At 41.1% G+C, this 25,791-nt stretch overlaps 1 protein-coding gene across 5 annotated transcripts in view; it reads left to right on the top strand.

The window, feature by feature from the left end:
• The first annotated feature begins 2,745 nt into the window (after positions 1-2,745).
• EIF2AK4 (eukaryotic translation initiation factor 2 alpha kinase 4) overlaps positions 2,746-25,791 on the top strand; it is a 162,543-nt gene continuing 139,497 nt past the window's right edge. For 2 of the 5 annotated variants that reach the window (XM_060175103.1, XM_060175106.1), the window contains exon 1: positions 2,746-3,013. In XM_060175103.1, the coding sequence (XP_060031086.1) occupies positions 2,870-3,013 (144 nt within the window). In that variant the 5' untranslated portion in view covers positions 2,746-2,869. The remainder of the gene's footprint in view (positions 3,014-25,791) is intronic. The other 3 variants (XM_060175102.1, XM_060175101.1, XM_007537327.3) reach the window with 2 other exon arrangements.

The following is a 25,791-nucleotide window of genomic DNA, read 5'->3' as shown; positions in this document are numbered from 1 at the left end:
TTAATCCTCTGATATAGGTGTTGCAGCCTTAAGGCGTAATGGTAGCATTAAGTTATATCTGCAAAACATTTTTGTCTGCTAGAGATAGGATTTTTTCCGGAGTAGTGGTGCACCTAGTTGAGTGTACACATTACAATGCACAAGGACCTGAGTTCAGGCCCTCAGCCCCCACCTGCATGGGGGAAGCTTCATAAGCAGTGAAACAGTGCTGCAAATGTCTCTCTGTCTCTCTCCTCTTAATCTTCCCTCCCCTTCTCAATTTCTCTCTGTCTCTATACAAAATAAATAAATAAGCAATAGAATTTCAGTACAGAAAAAGTGTTATCTCTGAGGTTTTCTAGCTCTGGCTTATGCTGGTGCTAGACATGGGAGAATGAACATGGGTGGGACTCTGGAGAGTATCTTTGCATAACTCCTGCCTATCCCTGAGATTTTTCTCTGAGAGTTAATCAAACAGAAAGAGCCTTTAAATTCACAGTAAGCAAGTGGGTCACAGGACTGTACTCAGAAAGATGTCTGAGTGAAAAAGACTCTTCTCATTTGAAATTGCAAAGTGGTACTGGAGATAGCCTGAAATTGAAGGTGACAGAGAATATGGCTTGGGATGTTAAATCTAGGGTAAGCTGAAAAACAAGATCAGAAGAGGAAACACAAGTAGAACCTGAATTGGAATTGGCGTATTGCATTAAAGTAAAAGACTCTGGGGTGGGTGGGTGGAGAAATATAGGTCCTTCAGAGGACCTAGTGGGGGTTGTATTGTTATGTGGAAAACTGAGAAATGTTATGCATGTACAAACTATTGTATTCAATGTTGACTGTAAAACATTAATTCCCCAATAAAGAAATTATTAAAAAAAAAAAAGAAAAAAGAAAAAAATTGCACCTGAATCCAGTGAAGATTTTTAGTTTTAATTGACAGCTACAGGAAGTATGAAAAAGGAAAAGACTAAACATGGCTTTTAGATTGTGAGAAAAAAAATCAAATATCCTAGCAGAGAGCGATAAGAGAATAAGGCACCTCATACCTTCCCCTGTTTGTAGCACATATTAATAATAGTTTATGTTTGCTTCAGAAGCTATAGATTTTGTCTTTAGAAAGTGTGATAAGAGTCTTTTGAGAGAGTCCGCCTATCTCTCAAAAGCCTAGACCAAGTAGATCAGAAGCAACCAATAGCACAGCTATATACAAGATACTGGGTACTGTACAGCAAACCATAACAAAAGGACTTTTCAAAGTTAACCCAATTACCAAATAAAGTGATGATAACATTAACTATCGATTGTCTTTTGGAACCCTAAGACAGCAGGAACCTCACATTTCCACTATAGAGCCCCTACTCCCCCCAGTCCTGGAACCCTTGGATAGGGCCCACTTTCCCGTATGCCTCTCCCATTCCATATAAAATAATATTGCATCTGCTGATCACAGCCTAACCAACACAGCGATTGCCACCTCAACATGCTTCACTTCAGACTGTGTCCAGAGACTTCACGTGTGGAATGACAACCCTTCAGCTTCATTACTCGGGTGAGACCTTTCCTTTCATAGTACACTCTAATTTCATCTCAGGTGGTTCACTTTCTAACAAAGTCCCAAAACCTAGACATACTCCAGTTTCTGTGAGAGAGAGCATATGTTCACACGTATCCATAAACTACTGCAAAATATATACCTGAAAGCAGAAGTACACTAGAGTTTGCAGTGAGTATCCCCCTAACACTTCCTCTCCACTATTCCAAGCTTTGGGTCCATGATTGCTCAACAATTTGTTTGGCTTCGTATGTTAACTCTCTTTTCAGTCACCAGGTTCCAGATGTCATCAGGATGCCGGCCAGGCTTCCCTAGACTGAAGACCCCACCAATGTGTCCTGGAGCTCAGCTTCCCCAGAGACCCACCCTACTAGGGAAAGAGAGAGGCAGACTGGGAGTATGGACCGACCAGTCAACGCCCATGTTCAGCGGGGAAGCAATTACAGAAGCCAGACCTTCCACCTTCTACAACCCACAATGACCCTGGGTCCATGCTTCCAAAGGGATAGAGTGGGAAAGCTATCGGGGGAGGGGGTGGGATATGGAGATTGGGTGGTGGGAATTGTGTGGAGTTGTACCCCTCCTACCCTATGGTTTTGTTAATTAATCCTTTATTAAACAAAAAAAAAAAGTGTGATAGAATTGAAGTCCATGAGTGGTCTTCATATGCATTGCTCTCCACTGCTGTCTGAATTATTATTCCCATAATTATTTTTCTTTTTTAAATTTTTTTATTTATTTAAAAAAAAAGATTTACCTCACACCTTTCCATCTGGAGTCACCCTTCCATCCTAACTGATCAACTCGCCCATGCTCCTGCTTCTAAGCAGAATGCGAATTAAGCCGGCTTCCTTGCTAGTTATTCTGCCTGGTACTCAGTTCCGGTGGCGGAGAACGCCCAACTGCCTGCCCCACCGGTCACCCAGGAGTGGAACTCCACCGGGACACTACACTCACGCGCCACTTAACCCCGCGCCTCTCGCGAGCCAGCCTCCGTGGGGTTCCGGAAACAGCCTTAGCCCCGCCCACAACTCGCCCACTTGTCCACTCACAACACCACCCACAGCCACGCCCCAGACCAGGCCACGCCTACATCTCAGTTACCGCGCGCAGCCACGCAGCAGCACGCATTTCCGCTACAGAATACAGCCCGCCCACGACCACGCCCCAGACTAAAGCCCCGCCCACAAGCCAACCATAGCCACGCTACAACGCAGGGCCCTGCCCACAACCCCGCTGAGGCTCAGGCCCCGCCCAGGGTTGTCCGGCGCTCCACCTGCAGCGTCTGCAGCCGCTACTGTTGGGCCAGGCTGGCGGCCCTTGGCACCTCACGGAGCCATGGCCGGGGGCCGCGGGACCTCCGGACGCGGCGGAGAGGAGTCCTCAGAGAGCTACCCGCAGCGGCAGGACCACGAGCTGCAGGCCCTGGAGGCTATCTACGGCGCTGACTTCCAGGACCTGCGGCCGGACGCTTGCAAGCGGGTAAGAACTTGGCGCGTCAGCCCGTGGCCGCTGAGGCCCAGCCCCTTCCCAGCCAGCCCCGCCTGACCCTGGCCCCTTCCCAGGCTCTCCTCGTTCTTCCTGCCGGGGTCCACTGTCCTCGCACCTGAAGCGACTGGGTGGGTCCCCAGAGCCCGGCCTTCACAGCATTCTCTTACATACAGTCTGTTCCCCGTGTCCCCTTTCCCCTCAGACTTGCCTGCCGCGCAGTCCTCGTGTGCTCCTTGAAAAGCCTCTGCATTTGCTGTGACGGTGTATTCATGGGGCCCTGCTGCAGCCTGGCTCTGGGGACAGACTGTCTTGACACTGGGCCACCAGTCTCTTCCACTGACAACTTCCAGGTGTCACAACTATGAGCCACGCAACCCCTCTTTCCCTGGGAAGCTCAGTTGTGTTTTTCACCCTGGAACTTTTCTTTGCACATTCTTCTAAGGCACTTCTCCCAGAATATATAATACATTCATCCTGGCCACCTTGAGTCCTTTTGATTAAAAAAAAAAAATCCAAAACTTTTAGAATAATACTGAGTTTAAACTATTTTATTTTGTCACTACGAATATGTTATATGCACACTACAGGATGTTGCTACTAAGTTTTTTGTTTTTTTGTTTTTGGTCACCTTCATAGAGGTGAACCACTGAACTGTTAGGTCTCTGAACATTAAACAGTATTAACTAACAGGCAATATGTAACTTCCTTTGTTTTTAACCCTGGCCTTCCACATCACACATCTAGCATGGACTCAAGAAACAGGCTATTCTGGAACTGCCAAGGCATACTATTCTCCTATTCACCTTATGTGCTTCCTCCTTTATTAGTTATTGTTTGTTTGTTTGTTTTGTTTTTGTTTTGTTTTGTTTTGCCTCCAGGGTTATCTATGGGGCTCTGTGCAGAATCCACTGCTCCTGGAGGCCCTTTTTTTCCATTTTGTTGCCCTTGTTATTGTTGTTGTTATTGCTGTTATTGTTGGATAGAACAGAGAAATTGAGAGAGGAGGGGAAGACAGAGGGGGAGAGAAAGACACAGACCTGCTTCACCACTTGTGAAGTGATCCTCCAGCAGGTGGAGAGCCTGGGGCTTGAACCAGGATCCTTATGCCAGTCCTGGTGACTCATGCCATGTGCACTTAACCTGGTGCATTACCGCCCGGCCCCCTATTTACTATTTTTGCATTTAAGACCAGTTAGTGTTTCCACAGGGGAGGGGGATAGGGGAGGCGGCGTAAATCAGAACAGAGTAGACTTACATGTTGCTTTATGATGATTCGTATCTGAGACCTACATAGCACCAGACTGCATTTAAAAATACTAATTGTATTAACATAAGAATGAGCTACCACTCATTCAGATGACTAAAATTTAAAATTTCAGGGCCGGGTGGTGGCGTACCTGGTTAATCACATATGTTACAATGCAAGGACCAGGGTTCAAGCCCCCAGTCCCTACCTGCAGAGGGAAAGCTTTGCAAGTGGTGAAACAATGTTGCAGGTGTCTCCCTGTTAGTCTCCCTCTCTATCACCCCCTTCCCTCTTGATTTCTGGCTGTCTATCCAATACATAAATAAAAAATAATCTAAAAAATTTAAAATTGTGATCAAGCTGGGGCAGTAACTCAGTGCTAGAGCACAAGACTTGCCATCTGAGGTTCCAGATTCTACTCCCCTGAACCACATATGCTAGAACTGCTATGCTCTGGTGGGCCTCTGTCTCTTGTGTCTCCTGCTCTCTCATATAAAAAAAGTGAAAAGCAGCCCTCGAGGTGGCACAGTGGGTAAAACTTTAGACTTTCAAGCATGAGGTTGGTCTAGAATTCAAGCCTGGCATTATTATGCCAGAGTGATACTCTGGTTTTCTCTCTCATTAATAAACAAATACATCTTTACTCATTCCGAATGCTGACAAGATATGGAGCAACTGGAACTCTCATAGTTGAGTTCTTGGGATCTGAAATGGTATAGTCTCTTTGGAAAACAGTTGAAGTTCCTTAAAATCAACATACTTTTACCAAGTGGGGGATAAAAGTATTTATTGTTCAAAACATTGTGAATATTGCCCTGGTCAGAACAAAGAAAAACATCCTGCTCTTCTGGAGATTGCTTTTCTAGTGCTTAATTTCAAAAGTTATTTCTAACTTGAAGTATTAAAAGAAAAGTCTCCTCTTATACTTACTTCTATCTATAACATAATAATGCTAACTTCAGGAAGTAAGCCCAGTAGACAGTCAAAATAGATGTTACAAAGTATGCACCCAAACTCAGTGTAAAGCCACTAAGTGGTCAATAAAATTAAGCTAATCTCATTATACATGCTTAGTTATCTAAGTTAAGAAGAAAATAAGATGGGGAAAAGTTATGAGGGATACCACTAATCCCAAAAATTATGGTGGTTGATTTTTACAGCAATATAGAAGACTAAATGAAACTAGACAAAAACTGACAGGAAAAGTAGACAAACCAGTGGATAAGTAAATAAACCTTAAAAAGGGGGGCGAAGGATGTAAAATAGCTGTCTCTGGAGTATGGTTCATGAAGGAAATAGCTTCAACATTTTCTTAGTCTCCACAGCCCACGGTCATTGGTGAATCAACGAGTCATCCAAATACTGTTCCATGCAATTTACTGGTCTTTAAGGAAAGATTCAGCAGAGCTACAGTCCTCTGCCCAAAGCCCTTGAGGCGTGGTTTCAGAATTCATAAGTGTTTATATGCACACATGTGTGCACAATCTGGACTTCATCTTATTTTTCCTTAGAGGTCATAGGTGGCACCCCAAATCAGACACAGTGATGAAATAGTGACTAGTCAGATATTCACACTGGACAGAGTAAAGACTATTGATAGACTCATGTCAGTTCAAACCAGATGTGCTGTTCGTTAAGTTAGGTCAGAACTTTTTTTTTGAATTAACTTATTTATTTGATAAGAGACAAAGAGAAATCTAGAGGGAAATGCCGGGCTAGTGTGGGGGTGCCTCTTACCGGGTGCATACTCTCTGGGTTGGAGAGAACTCAACTGGAGTCAGCCTGGGCTGCTACTCACTCAGCAACACGAGGGAGATGGCTCAGGAACCAACATGGTGGCGAGGCAATGAAAGTTCTTTATTGATCAGAGAGCTAAGGCTTTTAAAGGGCAGACCCAGAAGTGGCAAGTCGGAAATGGAAATGGCTAGGAAAGGGGCGGAGAAAGGCAAAAAGGGGGCTGGGAAGGTAGGAACTTCCTTAGCAACTGTTGGAGGATTTTAACTGGTAGGATTAATGATACCCTGCGGTTAGGAAGGGTCTTGAGGGTAGAAAGAAGATAGAGGACCAGTGTAAGGATCCCCGTTCAAGCCCCAGGCTCCCCACCTGCGGGGAAGTCGCTTCACAAGCGGTGAAGCAGGTCTGCAGATGTCTATCTTTCTCTCCCCCTTTCTTTTTTAAAATTTTTTTTTTTTCCTCCTCCAGGGTTATTGCTGGGCTCGGTGCCTACACCATGAATCCACCGCTCCTGGAGGCCATTTTTTTCCCCCTTTTGTTGCCCTTGTTGTAGCTTCGTTGTAGTTATTATTATTATTGCCCTTGTTGACGCAATTCGTTGTTGGATAGGACAGAGAGAAATGGAGAGAGGAGGGGAAGACAGAGAAGGGGAGAGAAAGATAGACACCTGCAGACCTGCTTCACCGTGTGTGAAGCAACTCCCCTGCAGGTGGGGAGCCGGGGGCTCGAACCGGGATCCTTATGCCGGTCCCTGCGCTTTGCGCCACATGCGCTTAACCCACTGCGCCACCGCCTGACCCCCTCTAGTCTTTATTTTTAAGTAATCAGCCACTAGATAAATTCATTATCCATTGTGTTTTTCATTGTAATAATTTGACCACCTGCTGTTATCTTTTCTCTTCATTTTCATTCGATTTTTTAATTAGAAAAAAAAATTGAAGTAGCACTGGTTTACAACATGCAGGTTTCAGCATTATAAGCAGGCATACAGCATTACAAACCAAGATCTGCATATGTCACACTATATGATGACCTATGACAACTTTTTTTCTGCCTTAAAGTTCCTGTGATCCATTGTTTTCTAGTAAAGATTTTCCTACTCCAGTCATCAAAAAGTGAATTCTTCAAGGTTTTCTTTTAATTCTTTCATGATTTTGTCTTTAAACTAACATCAATGCTGGGAGTGTGGGGGGTGGCTCGCTGCATATACGATCCCTCTGGTTCAGCCCCTAACACCACATAAGACTGAGCTGTGTTCTGATTTCTTGCTCAGCAAAAAAAAAAAAAAAAGTTCTAAGTACATGTAGAAGTGATTTTTATTGTTTTTTTGTTTGTTTGTTTGTTTTGCCTGTAGTGTTATCTCTGGCTCTGGATGCTGGGTGTCTGCACCACAAATCCACAGTTCCTGGTGGCCATTTTTTCCATTTTTGTTGTTGGTGTTGGATAAGACAGAGAGAAATTGAGAGAGGAGGGGAAGACAGAGAGGGGGAGAGAAAGATAGACACCTGCAGACTTCCCTGCAGGTGGGGAGCCATAGGTTCGAATGCTTGCACTGGTCCTTGTGCTTTGTACTATGTGAGGTTAACCCAGTGCACTATCACCAGCCCCCCCAGAAGTGATTTTTTTTTAAGTTATTGTCTCCAGGGATCAGAAAAAAGCTTACCTGGTAGATTACCACCTTAGCATCCATAAGGAGGAGTATTTGAACCTGGCACCACATGGGAACACCATGATGGCATTAAGGAGTGCTCTACAGATAGAGCAATGTGTGGTGCCTCTCTTTTTCTCTCTAGTAAACGAGGAAGAGAGAGAGAATGAATATGAAAATTTCTCCTGGAAATTACAGAATTGCATGTGCATGATGCTCCAGCACTGCTAAAAAATATAATAAAATTGGGAGTCGGGTGGTAGCGCAGCGGGTTAAGTACACATGCGCAAAGACTGGCACAAGGATCCCGGTTCAAGCCTCTGGCTCCCCACCTGCAGGGGAGTTGCTTCACAGGCAGTGAAGCAGGTCTGCAGGTGTCTTTTTCTCCCCCTCTCTGTCTTCCCCTCCTTTCTCCATTTCTCTCTGTCCTATCCAACGACAACATCAATAACAACAACAATAACTACAACAATAAAACAACAAAGGCAACAAAAGGGAATTAAAAAATATATATAATAAAATTTAAAAATGGAAGTTTTGGAGGGCTGGGTGGTGGCACACCTGATTGAATGCATGTTACCATAAGGACCCAAGTTCAAGCCCCTGAACCCCACCTGCAGGGTACAAGCTTCATGAACAGTTTCTCTTTTTCTCCCTCTCTCTTTTAAAACTACTTTTTAAATTCTTTTTGTGAAAGTTTTTATTTATTATTAGATAGATACAAAGAAATTGAGAGGGAAAGAGACAAGAGAGATACCTGCAGTCCTGCTTCACTACTTGTGAAGCTTTCCCCCTGCAGGTGGGGAACAGGGGCTTGAACCTCGGTACTCACACACTATAATTTATGTACTTAACCAAGTGCGCTACCGCCTGGCCTTCTTTTTCTCCCTCTCTAATTAATTAATTAATTAATTGCCTCCAGGGTTATCACTGGGGCTCAGTCCCCGCACTATATATCCACTGCTCCTGAGGCCTTTTTTTTTTCAATTTTTTTCTTTCTTTTTCTTTTTTAAAATATTTTTTTATTTTTTATTTTTTTGAGAGAGATGTATAGAATGTTACCCATGTAATCTTATGATCTTGTAAACAATTATTAAATTACTAATAAAATAAATTTTTAAAAAGACTCAATCCAAAAAAAAATTACAAATGGAAGTATTGTCTCCATTTAAGAATGAGTCTAGACCACCCTCTCTCACCCAAAACTAACCAGTTAGACCCTAGAGTTGATTGTTCCAGTCTTTTTCACTACATCTTTTCTTGCTTTCTTTCTTTTTTTGGACAGGAAGGGAGAGTAAAAGAGCTGATAGCTTCCTACAATATGTGTGTATTGGAGGGAAGGCCAAAAGTAAGGGAGAGCAGGCTCAATTTAGTTTAGTATGTGGATATGGCAAAACAGCACACTACCCACTACCCAAATGAGTTTTTTTTTTTTTTTTGCCAGCCCTCTACTACAAATTTGAGATGCTGCCTTTATATTCTATAAGCTGGTGCCAATATATATATATATATTCTCTTTTGTTGCCCTTGTTTTTTATTATTGTTATAGCTATTATTATTGTTATTGATGTTGTCATTGTTGGATAGGTCAGAGAGAAATAGAGAGAGGAGGGGAAGATGGAGGAGAAAAAGATAGACACCTGCAGACCTGCTTCACCGCCTGTGAAGGGACTCCCCTGCAGGTGGGAAGCCAGGGCTCGAACTGGGATCTTTACGCTGGTCCTTGTGCTTCGGGCCACATGCGCTTAAGCTGCTGCGCTACTGCCTGATTCCCAGCTGGTGCCAATTTCATATTGGCAGATCCCATAGATTTTTGTCACATTATTAGTGTTAGGTAAAAAGTTTTTAGATGGGGAGTTGGACAGTATAACACAGTGGGTTACGCGCAGATGGTGCAAAGCACAAGGATGGCATGAGAATCCTGGTTTGAGCCCCCGGCTCCTGAACTGCAGGGGAGTCGGTGGTAAAGCAGGTCTGCAGGTGTCTATCTTTTTCTCCCCCTCTGTCTTCCCTCCTCTCCACTTCTCTCTGTCTTATACAACAACAACAATAAAACAACAAGGGCAACAAAAGGTAATAAATAAATAAATAAATAAATAAATAAATTTTTTAAAAGTTTTCAGATGGGGCCAGGTGGTATGCACCTGGTTGAGTACATGTTACCTTGCACAAAGATTTGGATTTGAGATTCTGTTCCCCACCTACGTTGGGGGAAACTTCATGAGTGGTGATCTACACATATCTTTCTCTTTATCTCCTCCCACCCTTCTCAATTTCTTTTTCTTTTTTCAAAGAACCTTTTATTTATTTATATATATTTGCTTAAGACACAAGGAGAGTGAAAGATACCGTGACAAAGATCACAGCATGGAGTTTCCTTAATGCAGTGGGAGTCACACATGACACTTTTTTTTTTTCTTTCTGTCCTATCTAACAAAAAAGAAAGGAAAAAAATAAAGAAAGAAAGGAAAGGGGAAGGAAAAAAGAAAGAAGCAAAAATGACCAATGGGAATCCCAGTAGTAACACAAGTGGAAAAATAAAGTTTTCAGATATTTTATTGAGTGAAATAATCCCCAAATATATTTGACTTCATTGCTTGATTCTGTTCTACTGTATCCCATCAATCTATTTAAGTGCAGCTACAATATGTTTAATATATTATAGATTTATAACAAGACATGGTATTTACAGACTTTTCCTTACTAATTTTATTTTAGCTTTCTTTTTAAAAAATTTTATTTATATTTATTTATTGGATATAGACAGAGAAATCGAGAAGGAAGAGGGAGACACCTGCAGCACTGTTTCACTACTTGTAAAGCTTTCCCCATGCAGGTGGGGACTGGGGACTTGAACCTGGGTCCTTGTGCACTGTATTGTGTGTATTCAACCAGTTGCACCACCAACCAGCCCCTATTTTAGCTGTTGGTATGCTTCTAATTCTGCTTTTAAAAACCCCTTCTGTTTCATTTGTTTTAATCCCCCCTGCATTCTATTTACATAACACTGTATTCTATTTACATAACCTCTGTTAACAAGCACCATCCTCCCTCCAGGGCATTGGTGGTTCAGTGGTAGAATTCTTGCCTGCTCCGCCCCCTCTCCTTGTCATACCCTGATTTTCACCAGTCACTTTTCTCTCCACCCTCTCTGCGTCGCATCCTGTTCTCACCCTACTGGGCTAGTATATTTATAAGGACAAGATTGTTTGTAGTTGTACGTTTAGCTTAGCTTGGTATAGATTGCGCTGCGTCCTGCATGAATAAAGAGATACTGTGTACAACCCAGCCATGAGTCCCGGGTCGTCTGTTACCCGCCCATGAAGCCAGCCCGGCGAAAACAACATTTAGCTTTCTTTTTTTTCTTTTTTAAAAAATATTTGTAATATTTATTTATTTTCCCTTTTGTTGCCCTTGTTGCTTTTTATTGTTGTAGTTATAATTGTTGTTATTGATGCCATCGTTGGATCTTTGCTCTGGTCCTTGAGCTTTGCGCCACCTGCGCTTAATCTGCTGTGTTATTATCCGACTCCCAGAGGAATGTTTTCTAATCTATTTTTTTTTAATTGCCACCAGGGTTATCTCTGGGACTTGGTACCATCACTGCGAATCCCCCACTCCTGGTGGCCATTGTTTCCTTTTTATTTTTCATTTCATTTGAGAAGACAGAGAAGTTGAGGAGAAGCTTGTGAAGTGTCCCTACTGCAGGTGCTCAAACCCGGGTGCTTGTGTATAGTACTATGTGTTCTTAACTGGGTATGCCTCCTTCCGGCCCACTAGATTTTTTTTTATATTGTACTGGCCATCTTTATTTTGGTTATCTTTACAGACTTGACCTACCTATTAACTTTATTTCTAGGTTTATTGGAGCAGTATAAACAGTGTGTAGTGCTCTTTTGTTCATCTTATGATACTCTCATGTCATTTGTCTTTTCAGTCCTCGTAAATTTACATATTGGGTTATTGCTATGTTTTTTTAAATGCAAAAATACACCATGACTTTTCCATGTAAGTACCACGTGTTAATTGATTGTGCCACTGAAGCTCTAGGCTTTTCCAACAACCCAGTATGTGTGTATAAGTTTATTTTATTTTATTTGTTTACTTTGTGGTATTGTAATTTATTTATTTATTTTCTTGAGATTAATAGTTTTTGGTGGTGCTGGGGATTGAATTTGTGAGCGCAGAGCCTCAGGCATAAGTGGCTTTTGCATAATCATTATGCTGTCTCCCCAGCCTCTCAAAAGATTTTTTCAGTGTAGAATCTTTGTATATTTTGTAGCTGGTACATTCCACTTTATGTTTGTTTTTCTCTCTGGGTGTGTATCCTCCCTCCCCTCTCCAACCTTGTGCTAATTTGCATAAAAATATTATGGGAACTCTGTTTCCTTGAACAAGTTTAAATACAAGATTTTCTCAGCTTTGGATTATGAGTGATCCTACCCATTCCCATTACATACCATTTACCAAGTAGTTGTTTGGATCCTGTGCAGCTTCAGGAGGACCTGACTTCCCTCATGGCAGTTATTGCTTGCTATCCCAAACATGTCTTGCAATAAAGTCTTCTCATGCTAGGGAGAGTCTTAGTTTTGAGAGAAGTCTAGCAGATAGTTTACTATTATCTTTGAGTGCTTAATCCTTTCTCAGTGAGTCTGTACTATTACATTAAGGTACATATGACAGAAGATGTGAAATAGGGACAGAGTTTTTTTGTTTGTTTGTTTTCCATATCATCTGGCACATAGGGCTTCTCTTTCTTACTCTTCCATTGTCCTTTTTTATTATTATTTAAGATTTTATTTCTTTATTCATGAGAAAGATGGGAAGAGAGAGAGAGAGAAAGAATCAGACAACACTCTGGTACATGTGCTGCTGGGGATTGAACCTAGGACCTCATGCTTGAGAGCCTAATGCCTTATCCACTGTGCCACCTCCTGGACCACCTATTCCATTGTTCTTAATGTGCCTTTGGTGCTCCAGAATGGTTATCTGGAACTCTATGATCAGCTCTGTATTCTAGTCAACTGGAGGGAGAAATGAGTGCAGAAATGACTTGCATATAAAAGTTCTTACATTTCGGACTTCTGGAGGCAGGGCTATGGAGCAGCAGAAGCCATGTTTCTCTCCTCTCCTCTCCCTGGTCAACTAGAAATATCAAAGGAGATCATATGGGACCACAACAAGGCAGGACTAGAAAAACATAGGAACACACCAAATCACCAGAGTAAGGGATTAAGCTAAAAAGCCTAGTTATAGGTTAAAAGCCCTCAGGTTCCCATAGGCTACAGGGAAGAAAAAGAACAAAAGAGGCTTTTAAGCCTCTGTGCTCCAATTTAGGGATTAAAATAATATTGAAACAACTGTCAATTTCCACAACTGTGAACCCTTTAAGTACCTTACTTAGACACAAGTCAATCCAGGCAAGAGTGATCAGTAATTTGAAAAGTACTAAGAGAGGCACCTCATAACATACTATATAAAATGGCTAAACCAACAAGAAGAAATATTGGAGAAATGAACCAGGTCAAGAGTCCAGCTAAAAGCCCCCCAAAGGTTGAAGCACAAAATAATGAGGTCAACATCCAAACGCTAGTAAAGGAAATAGTCACAGGAGTGAGTAAAGAGTTTGAAAAAAATTGTCATCAGAAATGCAGAAACAACAAATGAGACTCTGGAAGAAAACACTAATTATCTCAAGGTTATTAGAGAGCTGAAACCTGAAATAGCTGAGCTAAGAACACAACTAGCTGAACAAGCTAAAACAGTATCAGAACAGGGTAACAAAATAGATGAACTCCAGAAAACAGTAGAGGGGAGAGAGAATAGAATAAATGAGTCTGAAGACAGAATTAGCAAGATTGAGTATGAATTAGAGACAACTAAGGCAAACACTAGAAGAAGAAGAGACAACTAAAAAAGAAGTAAGAGATCTTCAAAAGAGATTAAGAGATACTGAAAACAACAACAGAGACCTATGGTGCCAGGCTGGGCTAGCTTCACGGGTGGTAGAGAGACGACCAGGGACTCATGGCTGAGCTGGGAAGCAGTATCTCGTTTATTAATCAGATACACCGCCTTTTATGCATCTCTTCACCATAAGTGGCAAGGGAAAGGAAATGACTAGGAGAGGGGGCGGAGCAAAAAAAGAGCTCGAACAGAACATAGAAAGCTTCCATCTAACCAGTGGGTTAAACCAATACCCTGCAGGCAGGGTGGGAGCCAGGTAAAACAGTGATTATGTAAATAAACCACATCGTAAGTAATACAAGCGAACCTAATGTGATGATCAAAACAGAAGGTCTTATAAGCAGAATTTAGAAGCATACCAACACTATGGGATGACTTCAGAAGAAATAATATATGGGGAGTCGGGCTGTAGTGCAGCTGGTTAAGGGCAGGTTGCACAAAGCACAATGACCAGCATAAGGATCCCGGTACGAGCCCTGACTCCCCACCTGCAGGGGAGTCGCTTTACAGGTGGTGAAGCAGGTCTGCAGGTGTCTATCTTTCCTCTTCTCTGTCTTCCCCTCCTCTCTCCATTTCTCTCTGTCCTATCCAATAACAACGACAACAATAATAACTACAACAATTAAAATCAAGGGCAACAATGGGAATAAATAAATATTAAAAATAAATAAACACTTAAAAAAGAGAAATAATATATGAATTATTGGCTTACCAGAGGAAGAAAGAGAGGGAGGGGAAGAAAGCATTCTTCAGGACATAATAGCTGAGAACTTCTCTAGTCTAGACAACATCAAAGACATAAAGGTTCAAGAAGCCCAAACAGAATTAACCTATACTTAAAGACACCAAGACACATCCTATTTAGAATGGAGACGAATATGGATAAAGAAAGGATCCTGAGGGTTGCAAGAGAAAAGCAAATATCACCTACAGAGGAAAACCCATAGATTAGCAGCAGACTTCTCCACACAGACACTACAGAGAATTGCAACACTACAGAATTGCAAACACTACAGAGAATTGCAAGATATCTATCAAGAAGTTCTGAAAGGTCTCCTATAAACAGTCAGACAACCATAAATATAACATATATCAGAACACTCTAAAAATCTACAAGAATGGCATTCTTCTTCTTCTTCTTCTTCTTCTTCTTCTTCTTCTTCTTCTTCTTCTCCTTCTCCTTCTCCTTCTCCTTCTCCTTCTCCCTCTCCCTCTCCCTCTCCCTCTCCCTCTCCCTCTCCCTCTCCCTCTCCCTCTCCCTCTCCCTCTCCCTCTCCCTCTTCTTCTTCTTCTTCTTCTTCTTCTTCTTCTAGCGTTTGCCCTTCTTCCATAGCCAGTCAACAGCGTCAGGTTGAAAGCTGTCAGGAGCTGCTTGTTGCTGGCTTTGAAAGTGACTGGGATCCATGTGGATTCAGTCGGCTAGGAAGGATCGTCAGTTTCCCCAATGAATGGGTACTTACGGGATGCACCACGAGAAGGCCAATCCAATGCATCCCAAGAATGGCATTAAAATATGTTCAATCTTTGATATCAATAAATGTCAGTGGCCTGAATTCTCCTATTAAAAGGCACAGTATAGGAAGATAGGTCAGAAAACACAACCCAACAATATGCTTTCTACAGGAAACCCACCTAACTCAACAAGACAAACACAGACTCAAAGTGAAAGGATGGAAAACTATCATATAAGCTAAAGGCCCACAAAAAAGGGCAGGAACAGCTGTGCTCATATCTGAGCTGATAGACTTTAAAACAAATAAAATTTAAAAAGACAGGGATGGACACTACTTAGTGCTCAAGGATTGGCCAATCAAGAGGACTTTACAATTATTAATATCTATGTACCCAATGAGAAGCCATCTAAATACATCAAACATCTACTAAAAGAGCTACAGCAATATATTAACAGTAGAACATTCATAGTAGGGGACTTCAATACCCCATTCTCTCAACTTGACAGATCATCCAGGCAGAAAATCAATAAAGACATGAGGGACCTAAATGAGAAGATAGGTAAACTAGAACTATTGGACATTTTCAGAGTCATTCATCCCAAGAAAGTGGAATATATATTCTACTCAAGTCCACATGGGTCATTCTCAAGGATAGACAATATGTTAAGTCACAAAGACAGCATCAACACTGAAATCATCCCAAGCATCTTCTCTGACCACATTGGAATTAAACTAACACTTAACAATCAACAAACGATTAGTAACAGTCCCAAAATGTGGAAGCTCAACTGTACACTATTTAACAACTACTCGGTCAAAGAGGAAATAAAGGAAGAAATCGAAATGTTTTGAGAGTAGTAGTACTACAGCAGTACTGAGAGGGAAGTTCATAGCTATACAAGCACACATTAGGAAACAAGAAAAAGCACAAATAAACAACCTGACTGTACACCGAAAAGACCTAGAAGAAGAATAAGGAACCCTAAAGCAACCAGAAGGACAGAAATTACTAAAGTTAGGGCAGAAATAAATAACATTGAAAATAAGAAAACCATACAAAAGATCAACAAAGTATATGTTTGTTCTTTGAAAGAGTGAACAAAATCAACAACCCTTTAGCCAGACTCACAAAACAAAAGAGGGAGAAGACCCAAGTAAATTGGATCACAAATGAAAGAGGAGATATCACAACAGACACCACAGAAATTCAACATATCATGTGAGGCTTCTATGAACAACTATATGCCACCTAGCTAGAGGGCCTGGAAGAAATGGACAATCTCCTAGATACCTACGAACTTCCAAATTAAATAAAGAGGAACTAGATAATATGAACAGGCCCATCACAGCTAATGAAATTTAAACAATTATCAAAAACCTTCTCAAGGAAGGTGGTGCAAAATGCAAGGACAGCACAACCGGTTCAAGCCCCCGGCTCACCACCTGCAGGGGAGTCACTTCACAAGCAGTAAAGCAGGTATGCAGGAGTCTTATCTTTCTCTCCCTCTCTGTCTTCCCCTCCTCTCTCCATTTCTCTCTGTCCTATCCAACAACATCGACATCAATAACCACAACAATAATAACTACAACAATAAAGCAAGGACAACAGAAGGTAATAAAGAAATAAATAATAAAAAACAAACAAAACCGAAAAACCTTCCCAGGTATAAAATTCCTGGACCAGATGGTTTTAGAAATGAATTCTATAAAACCTTCAAGGAAGAAATAATAAGTTTACTTTTTTTTTAATGATTTTTTTTCATGTTTATTCCCTTTGGTTGCCCTTGTTTTATTGTTGTAATTATTGTTGGTTTTGGATAGGACAGAGAGAAATGGAGAGAGGAGGGGAAGACAGAGAGTGGGAGAGAAAGATAGACACCTACAGACCTGCTTCACTGCCTGTGAAGCGACTCCCCGCAGGTGGGGAGCCGGAGCTCAAACCGGGATCCTTAGGCCAGTCCTTGAGCTTTGTGCCACATGCGCTTAACCCACTGCGCTGTCACCCAACTCCATAATACCTATACTTTTAAAAGTCTTCCAGAAGATTAAAGACACTGGAATACTCCCTTCCAGCTTCTTTGAAGCCAACAGCACTCTGATACCAAAAGCAGACAGGGATACAAATAAAAACGAAAACTACAGACCAGTATCTCTGATGAACGTAGATGCTAAAATACTGAACAAAATTCTAGCCAACTGGATACAGCAGTATAGTAAAAATATTGTTCATCATGACCAAGTTGGGTTTATCCCAGGGATGCAAGGTTGGTTTAATATACGTAAATCAATCAACATGATCCACCACGTCAATAAAAGTAAGACTAAAAACCACATGGTCATATCAATTGATGCAGAGAAAGCCTTTGACAAAATACAACATCACTTTATGATCAAAACACTACAAAAAATGAGAATAGATGGAAAATTCCTGAAGATAGTAGAGTCTATATATAGCAAACCTACAGCAAACATCATACTCAGTGGTGAAAAACTGGAAGTGTTTTCCCTCAAATCAGGTACTAGACAGGGCTATCCACTATCACCATTACTATTCAACATAGTGTTGGAAGTTCTTGCCATAGCAGTCAGGCAGGAGCAGGAATTAAAGGGATACAAATTCAAAGAGGAGAAGTCAAATTCTTCCTATTTGCAGATGACATGATAGCATACATATAAAAACCTAAGGAATCCAGAAAGAAGCTTTTGGAAATCATCAGGCAATACAGTAAGGTGTCAGGCTATAAAATTAATATTCAAAAGTCAGTGGCATTCCACTGAAAGAAGATGAAATCCAGAAATCAATTCCTTTTACTATAGCAACAAAAACAATAAAATGTCTAGGAATTAAACCTAACCAAAGATGTGAAAGACTTGTATGCTGAAAATTATGAATAACTGCTAAGGAAATTGAAAAAAACACAAAAACGTGGAAAGATATTCCATGTCCATTGGTTGGAAGAATTAACATTGTCAAAATGAATATACTACCCAGAGCCATTACAAATTTAACACTGTCTCCATCAGGATCCCAACCACATTTATTAGGAGAATAGAACAAATGCTACAGATGTTTATCTGGAATCAAAAAAGACCTAGAATTGCCAAAACAATCTTGAGAAGAAAGAACAGAACTGGAGGCATCACACTCCCAGATCTCAAATTGTATTATAGGGCCATTGTCATCAAAACTGCTTGGTACTGGAACATGAATAGACACACTGACCAGTGGAATAGAATTGAGAGCCTAGAAGTAATCCCCCACACCTATGGACATCTCATCTTTGACAAAGGTGCCCAGACTATTAAATAGGGAAAGCAGAGTCTCTTCAACAAATGGTCTGGGAAATGCAGCTGGCTGAAAAAAAATTATATGTATTTTTCCCTCTGATGAATGATGGCAGTTTCATTTATTGATTTTCATGCTTTTTTATTAATTGATTTTTACTGAGAAAATGTTTTACATTTACATTTTACAATGGGGTACAATTCTGTATCCCTCCCAAATACATGATAGCCCACTTCTACTATTCCCATAAACACCCCCTCCCTGCCAAAATATCCTTTTTCTCCTCTGCAAGGTATTGGCCCCCTCCCACCTCACAGTCACTTCCCTATAAAATCAGTGGTTCCACTGCTAAGTAATAAGGGAAGAACGAACAGTAATAGTCTATGTTTAGAAATATCCCAACATCTATATACCCTGTAGAGAAGACTTGTCACTGTGGTCGAGTTAAACTGTCAGCTGAAGATTAAAGACTTAAAAGTTGCCAATCAGCTTGCTTCAGTGTCCTGCTCTTTAGGTTGGCTTCACAGGATACCAGATCAGTGGCCTATCATTCCTCAATGACTATCCACTCAGCCAAGCCATGATCACTGGACTCAGGCATCTTTAGGATAGCTGAAATTTATATATCTAGGAGTCTGTTCACTTTGCATCTGAACTCTTTTCTCTTTCCTATGACTTTTTCTTTGCATTTTTAAAATGATTTATTTATTTAAATATTTTTATATACTTATTATTGAATAGAGACAGAAATTTAGAAGGTAGGGGAGACAGGTAGAGAGACAGACCTGCAGCCCTGCTTCACCACTTGTGAAGCTTTCCCCACTACAGATGGGGACAAGGGTCTTGAACCCGGATTAGAGCACTGAAATGTGAGTGCTTAACCAGGTGGCCCACCACCTGGTCACTGTCTTGGTATTTTCTGGCCTCACCACCATTGTTCTGATGTGGAAGTCACTGGAATACTAGACCTTCATGTTTTATGGTTGACTAAGCTAGGAGTGTCTTGCAGTATTCTACTTTTTCCTTCTGTCTGCTTCTCTCTCTCTCTCTCTCTCTCTCTCTCTCTCAGACATAGAGGCAGAGACAGAGAGGGAGAGAGGTATCACAGCCAAAGCTTCTTTCAATGCAGTCAAGACTGGTCTTCAACCTAGCTCATGCATATGGCAAAGTAGTACATTATCCAAGTAAACTATTTTGCCAGTTTAACTACTTTTTGAGACCCTAGTTGTGTTCACGTACAGATGTTCTCCTATGGTTGCCCCAGGGACTGGCCTAGAGATTCCTCTCCCCCTCAGACTTGACAGCAATCTCTTTGGATTCATTGTGCTTTACTAAGCATTCCATTTGGAAAAGAAGCTTTACAGAATATGTAGTCCTGCAACAGACTTCTGTTTTCTGATTCATTCACTTTACCATGTACTAGGCCTTGGATTTGAGCCCTAGTATCACATGGGAGCACCATCAGTACCATAAGGGGAGTTGATTAGATTGTAGAGTGGTGTTGTGGTATTTCTCCCTTTCTCCTCTCTAAATTAAAATGGACGAAAATTTGAGCCCAAAAGTCACTCAGCATTGGTATCATACATCCCCCCAGTGCCCCATTAATAAATAATAATAATAATAATAATAATAATAATTTCTTTCTCGAAAGATTCCTTTTTCATAAACCTTCTAGAACTTTCCTTTTTTTTTTTTTTATTTAAATTTTTAATTTAAGAAAGGATTAGTGAACAAAAGCATAAGGTAGGAGGGGTACAACTCCACACAATTCCCACCACCAAATCCCCATAACCCACCCTCTCCCATGATAGCCTTCCCATTCTCTAGCCCTCTGGGAGCATGGACCCAGGGTCGTTGAGGGTTGCAGAAGGTAGAGGGTCTGGCTTCTGTAATTGCTTCCCCGCTGAACATGGGCGTTGACTGGTCGGTCCATACTCCCAGTCTGCCTCTCTCTTTCCCTAGTAAGGTGTGTCTCTGGGGAAGCTGAGCTCCAGGACACATTGGTGGGGTCTTCAATCCAGGGAAGCCTAGCCAGCATCCTGGTGGCATCTGGAACCTGGTGATTGAAAAGAGAGTTAACATACAAAGCCAAACAATTTGTTGAGCAATCATGGATCCCAAGATTGGAATAGTGGAGAGGAAGTGTTAGGGAGGTACTCACTGCAAACTCTAGTGTAATCCTGCTTTCAGGTATATATTTTGCAGTAGTTTATGGATACGTGTGCACATACGCTCTCTCTCACAGAAACTGGTGTATGTCTAGGTTATGGGACTTTGTTAGAAAGAGAACTACCTGAGATGAAATTAGAGTGTACTATAAAAGGAAAGGTCTCACCCGAGTAATGAAGCTGAAGGGTTGTCATTCCACACGTGAAGTCTCTGGATACACACTGAGGTGAAGCATGTTGAGATGGCAATCGTTGCTTTGGTTAGGTTGTGATCGGCGGATGCAATATTATTTGGTATGGATTGGGAGAAGCATACGGGAAAGTGAGCCCTATCCAAGGGTGCCAGGACTGGGGGAAGTAGGGGCTCTATAGTGAAGATGTGAGGTTCCTGCTGTCTTAGGGTTCAAAAAGACAATCAATAGTTAATATTATCATCACATTATTTGTTAATTGGGTTAACTTTGAAAAGTCCCTTTGTTATGGTTTGCTGTACAGTACCCAGTATCTTGTATATAGCTGTGCTATTGGAAGCTTCTAATCTACTTGGTCTAGGCTTCTGAGAGAGTCCGCATATCAAATACATAGCCTATCTATTAAAAAGATTCAGTTTGTCTTTTGAGAACCTTTGAGACATACAATTGATTTCCCCCTCTCATATTAATTAACTACTGATTTATATGTCTACATTTTGCTAGGAGTGTACATAAACACCATTCCCATCACCAAAGGACCGTGACCCATCCCTCCCGCCCATTCCCACCCCCCACTGGCCCAGGAAGCTACATGTCTACCCCTCACCACTGGGTTTTCACTTTGGTGCCCTACTTACAATTTGATCAGGTCCTGCTTTTAGTTTCCCTTTCAGATCTTCTAAGTCAGCTTCTGTTGATGAGTGGGATCATCCCATACTCATCTTTAACTTTCTGACTTAGTTCACTTAACATAATTCCTTCTAGCTCTGTCCAAGATGGGTCAGAGAAGGTGGGTTCATTGTTCTTGATAGCTGCATAGTATTCCATTGTGTATATATACCACAGCTTTCTCAGCCATTCATCTGTTGTTGGGCACCTGGGTTGCTTCCAGGTTTTAGCTATTATGAATTGTGCTGCTATGAACATAGGAGTACACACCTCTTTTTGGTTGGGTGTTATGGAGTCCTTGGGGTATAACCCCAGGAGAGGAATTATTGGGTCATATGGAAGGTCCATGTCTAGCCTTCTGAGAGTTTTCCAGACTGCTCTCCACAGAGGCTGTACCAATTTACATTCCCACCAGCAATGTAAAAGAGTTCCTCTGTCCCCACATCCTCTCCAGCATTTGTTGTTGCTGTCCTTTTTGATGTATGCCATTCTTACAGGAGTGAGGTGGTATCTTAGTGTTGTCTTAATTTGCATTTCTCTGACAATCAGTGACCTAGAGCAGTTTTTCATATGTTTGTTAGCCTTTTGGATCTCCTCTGTGGTGAATGTTTTGTTCATTTCCTCTGCCCATTTTTGGATGGGGTCATTTGCTTTTTTGCGGCTGAGTTTGCTGAGCTCTTTATATATTTTGGTGATTAGTTTCTTGTCTGATGTCTGGCATGTGAAGATCTTCTCCCATTCTGTGAGGGGTCTCTCTGTTTGTTTAATAGTTTCTTTGGATGTGCAGAAGCTTTTCAATTTGATGTAGTCCCATTGGTTTGTTTCTGCTTTGGTCTTCCTTGCAATTGGGTTTGATTCATCAAAGATATCCTTGAGGTGTAGATGGGAAAGTGTTTTACCAATGTTTTCCTCTAAGTATTTGATTGTTTCTGGTCTGACATCTAGGTCTTTGATCCATTTGGAGTTGATTTTTGTTTCTGGTGAGATAAAGTGGTTCAATTTCATTCTTCTGCATGTTTCAACCCAGTTTTCCCAGCACCATTTATTGAAGAGAGCCTCCTTCTTCCATTTAATCCTTTGGGCCCCCTTATCAAAGATTAGATGCCCATAGGTGTTGGGATTTACTTCTGGGCTTTCAATTCTGTTCCACTGGTCTGTGTGCCTATTTTTGTTCCAGTACCATGCTGTTTTGATGATGATGGCTTTATAATATAGTTTAAGGTCTGGGAGTGTGATGCCTCCATTTCTGTTTCTTTTCCTTAGGATGGTTTTGGCAATTCTAGGTGTTTTCAGGTTCCAGATAAATGATTGTAGTGTTTGTTCTATTCTCTTAAAGAAGCTTGGTGGAACTTTGATGGGTATTGCATTAAATTTGTATATGGCTCTGGGGAGAATGTTCATTTTGATGATATTTATTCTTCCAATCCATGAGCATGGGATATCTTTCCATTTCTTGGTATCAGTTTCTATCTCCTTGAGTAGCGACTCATAGTTTTCAGCATACAAGTCTTTCACTTCTTTGGTCAACTTTATTCCTAGGTATTTGATTGATTTTGCTGAAACAGTAAATGGGAGTGATTTCTGGATGTCTTCTTCTTCAGATTTAGTGTTAAAAACTTTCCTTAGTTAAAACTTAGTTAAAAACTTTCCTTAGTTAAAAACTTTCCTTTTTAACATTCAGATTTTGTACTAGAGTTTTAAATAACTGTCTGTTATTTTAAGAGTAAAACTTTTCTTCATTCCTTATACCTGCTTAATGAAAAATTACTTTCATTGTTTACAGTGTTATGTCCCTTGTTATTTCTAGTTTAATTATTTAAAGATTAATAACTCTTTCAAAAAACTTAATTTATAGCCAGAATAAAGTGAGCAGTTGTATAGTGTCTGTTACATTAGTGTTCTATGGACTGGAAAATGTATAAATACTTTTCTTTCTTTTACTTTTGCTACCAGGGTTATCACTGGGGTTCAGTGCTTGCAATTCTACTGTCCCCAAAGATCATTTTCGTCTTTTACTTTCTTTTCATTTATTTGTTTCTCTCTCTTATTTTTATAGAGGGTGAGAGACAGAGAGAGAGTGAGTGAGAGTGGGAGAGAAACAGAAGAGACACATATAGAATTGTTCCACCATTCATGAAGCTTCCCCCCTGCAAGTACTTGAACCCAGGTCCTTACACATGGCAAAGTGTGCACTCTACACATGCATCACCAAGCCCTCGTACATTTGTTTATACATACATGGGAGTCTCTCAGGGAAATGAAGACCAAAGAAGAGCCTGGGCCTGAGCATTTTTTAAAATGTTTTTCTTTAATTTATATATATATATATATATATATATATATATATATATATATATATATATTTTCCCTTTTGTTGCTGTTGTAGTTATTATTGTTGTTGCTATTGATGCTGTCATATTTAGAGATAGGACAAAGAGAAATGGAGAGAGGAGGGGAAGACAGGAGGAGAGAAAGACAGACACCTGCAGACCTGTTTCACCACCTGTGAAGCGACTCCTCTGCAGGTGGGGAGCCGGGGGTTCGAACCAGGATCCTTAGGCCGGTCCTTGCACTTCGTTCCACCTACACTTAACCCTCTGCACTACTGTCTGGTCCCCGGGCCTGAGCATTTTTATTGTCTGTTGAACAAAGAGATGTTTTCAGAAAAAGAAAATACATGAAAAGACTAAGGCAGAGAGATTATTTCAACAGACTATACAGAAATCTTTCTGTGTCAATGCCCTCCTCTATGCCATCTGGCATAGCAGGGCATTTTCCACATGGAGTATCGGCTCTTGATTTCCAAAATAAAGAGACCAGAAAGCCCTGCCATCTTTCAGGGTGGCCCATTTTGTGACCCTCAGTACTCCATGTGGTGCCAGCACTTGAGAGCCTGGGCCTTGAATATGGCAAGGCTGGTATTCTCCCAAGTGAGACTTTTCTTCATCCTTGATTCTGTGTATCAAACTTTCTTCTTTTTTCTCACCACTGCTTCTCATTATGTTGGTAATGGTTCCTTTGTCTTCTAGTTTGTAACAGCTAGTTGGGTTCCTGTCTGTCTAAATTTACCCTTCTACCCCAACTTTTAGGCTTGCACTCATACAGAATCAGCACTAAGTAACATTTGAATGAATAGAAATTATGTGGAACATTCTGGTTTATTCCTTAGATAATTTTGGAAAGGAAAATGTATTCTCTCTAACACAGATTTTAAAAACTTCTTTATATTACAGGGGTTTGAATCCACATCATTCCTACAACCACAGTTCTGAATCTTCACTCTTCCCATTGCAATCCACCACAGTTCCCCTAAGGTTGTAGATGTGGACCAACCATCATCTCTACAGCTCTTTGTCCACATTTATACAGAGTTGTTCCTTTTTTTTTTTTTTTTTCTGATTCAATCTTCTTTTCCCCTACAAACCACTCATGACAACATAACTACCTCCATATTTCCCTCTCCTCTACATTTTCTGTCTCTCTGAGTGCTGCTGGAGCTGGAGTTCAGAGCCCTCTTATCTTCATCAGAGTACTTCTCCCCCACTGGGAGTATGGATCAGTACTGTTTTGGGGGAGCAGAAGATAGGAGTCTGGCTTCTGTAAGTGCTTCTCTGCTGAACATGGGTGTTGACAGGTTGATCATACCCCAGCCTGTTTCTGTCTCTCCCTAGTAGACCAGAGCTCTGGAGATGTGAGGGTCCAGGAACACATTGGTGAGGTCATCTGCCCAGAGAAGTCAGGGTGGAGTCATGGTAGCATCTAGAACTTGGTGTCTGGAAGGTGGCATGACCTAAGTTAAGACAAAATGGTTAATGAACATGAACCAAAAAGTAGGATCAGAACAGATAAGATTAGAAACTTTAGGATAGAAGAAAGCTAGGAAATCTGTTATAAGCATGTTCCTTGGGGCACACAACTATGGTCGTTTTGCTTGAGTTTGGTAGCTAGCTGGAGGTTGGATAAGAATATTGTCTGAAATAATGGTGTCAGAGTAGAGAAAAGGGCTAGAAAGTTGGATTAGGGCAGGGAGTAGATCCCATTCTTGAAAAAAAAAATTCTCAGGCTAAAATGAACCATTTACCTCTATCCACCTGCTCCAAGGCATAAATACACACAACACACACACACACACACACACACACACACACACACACACACACACACACACACACACACACACATCACAGCCTGTGTAACCTCTAATTCCTATTGGTCTGAGCTTATAACTCATGATCACATGATCACAACTGGGAACATTACAGGCTGCACTTATCTAACACAGATTTTTTAAAGTGTTTATTAATGAGAAAAAAAGACACAAGTCTTGTACATGTGCTGCCAGAGATTGAACTTGGGACCTCATGCCTAAGAGTCTAATGCCCTATCTACTATGCCACCTCCAAGAC

This window comes from Erinaceus europaeus, chromosome 16 (assembly GCF_950295315.1).
Source record: "Erinaceus europaeus chromosome 16, mEriEur2.1, whole genome shotgun sequence".
NCBI classification, from domain to species: Eukaryota; Metazoa; Chordata; class Mammalia; order Eulipotyphla; family Erinaceidae; genus Erinaceus; species Erinaceus europaeus.
This window is presented reverse-complemented; position numbering and strand designations above follow the sequence as displayed.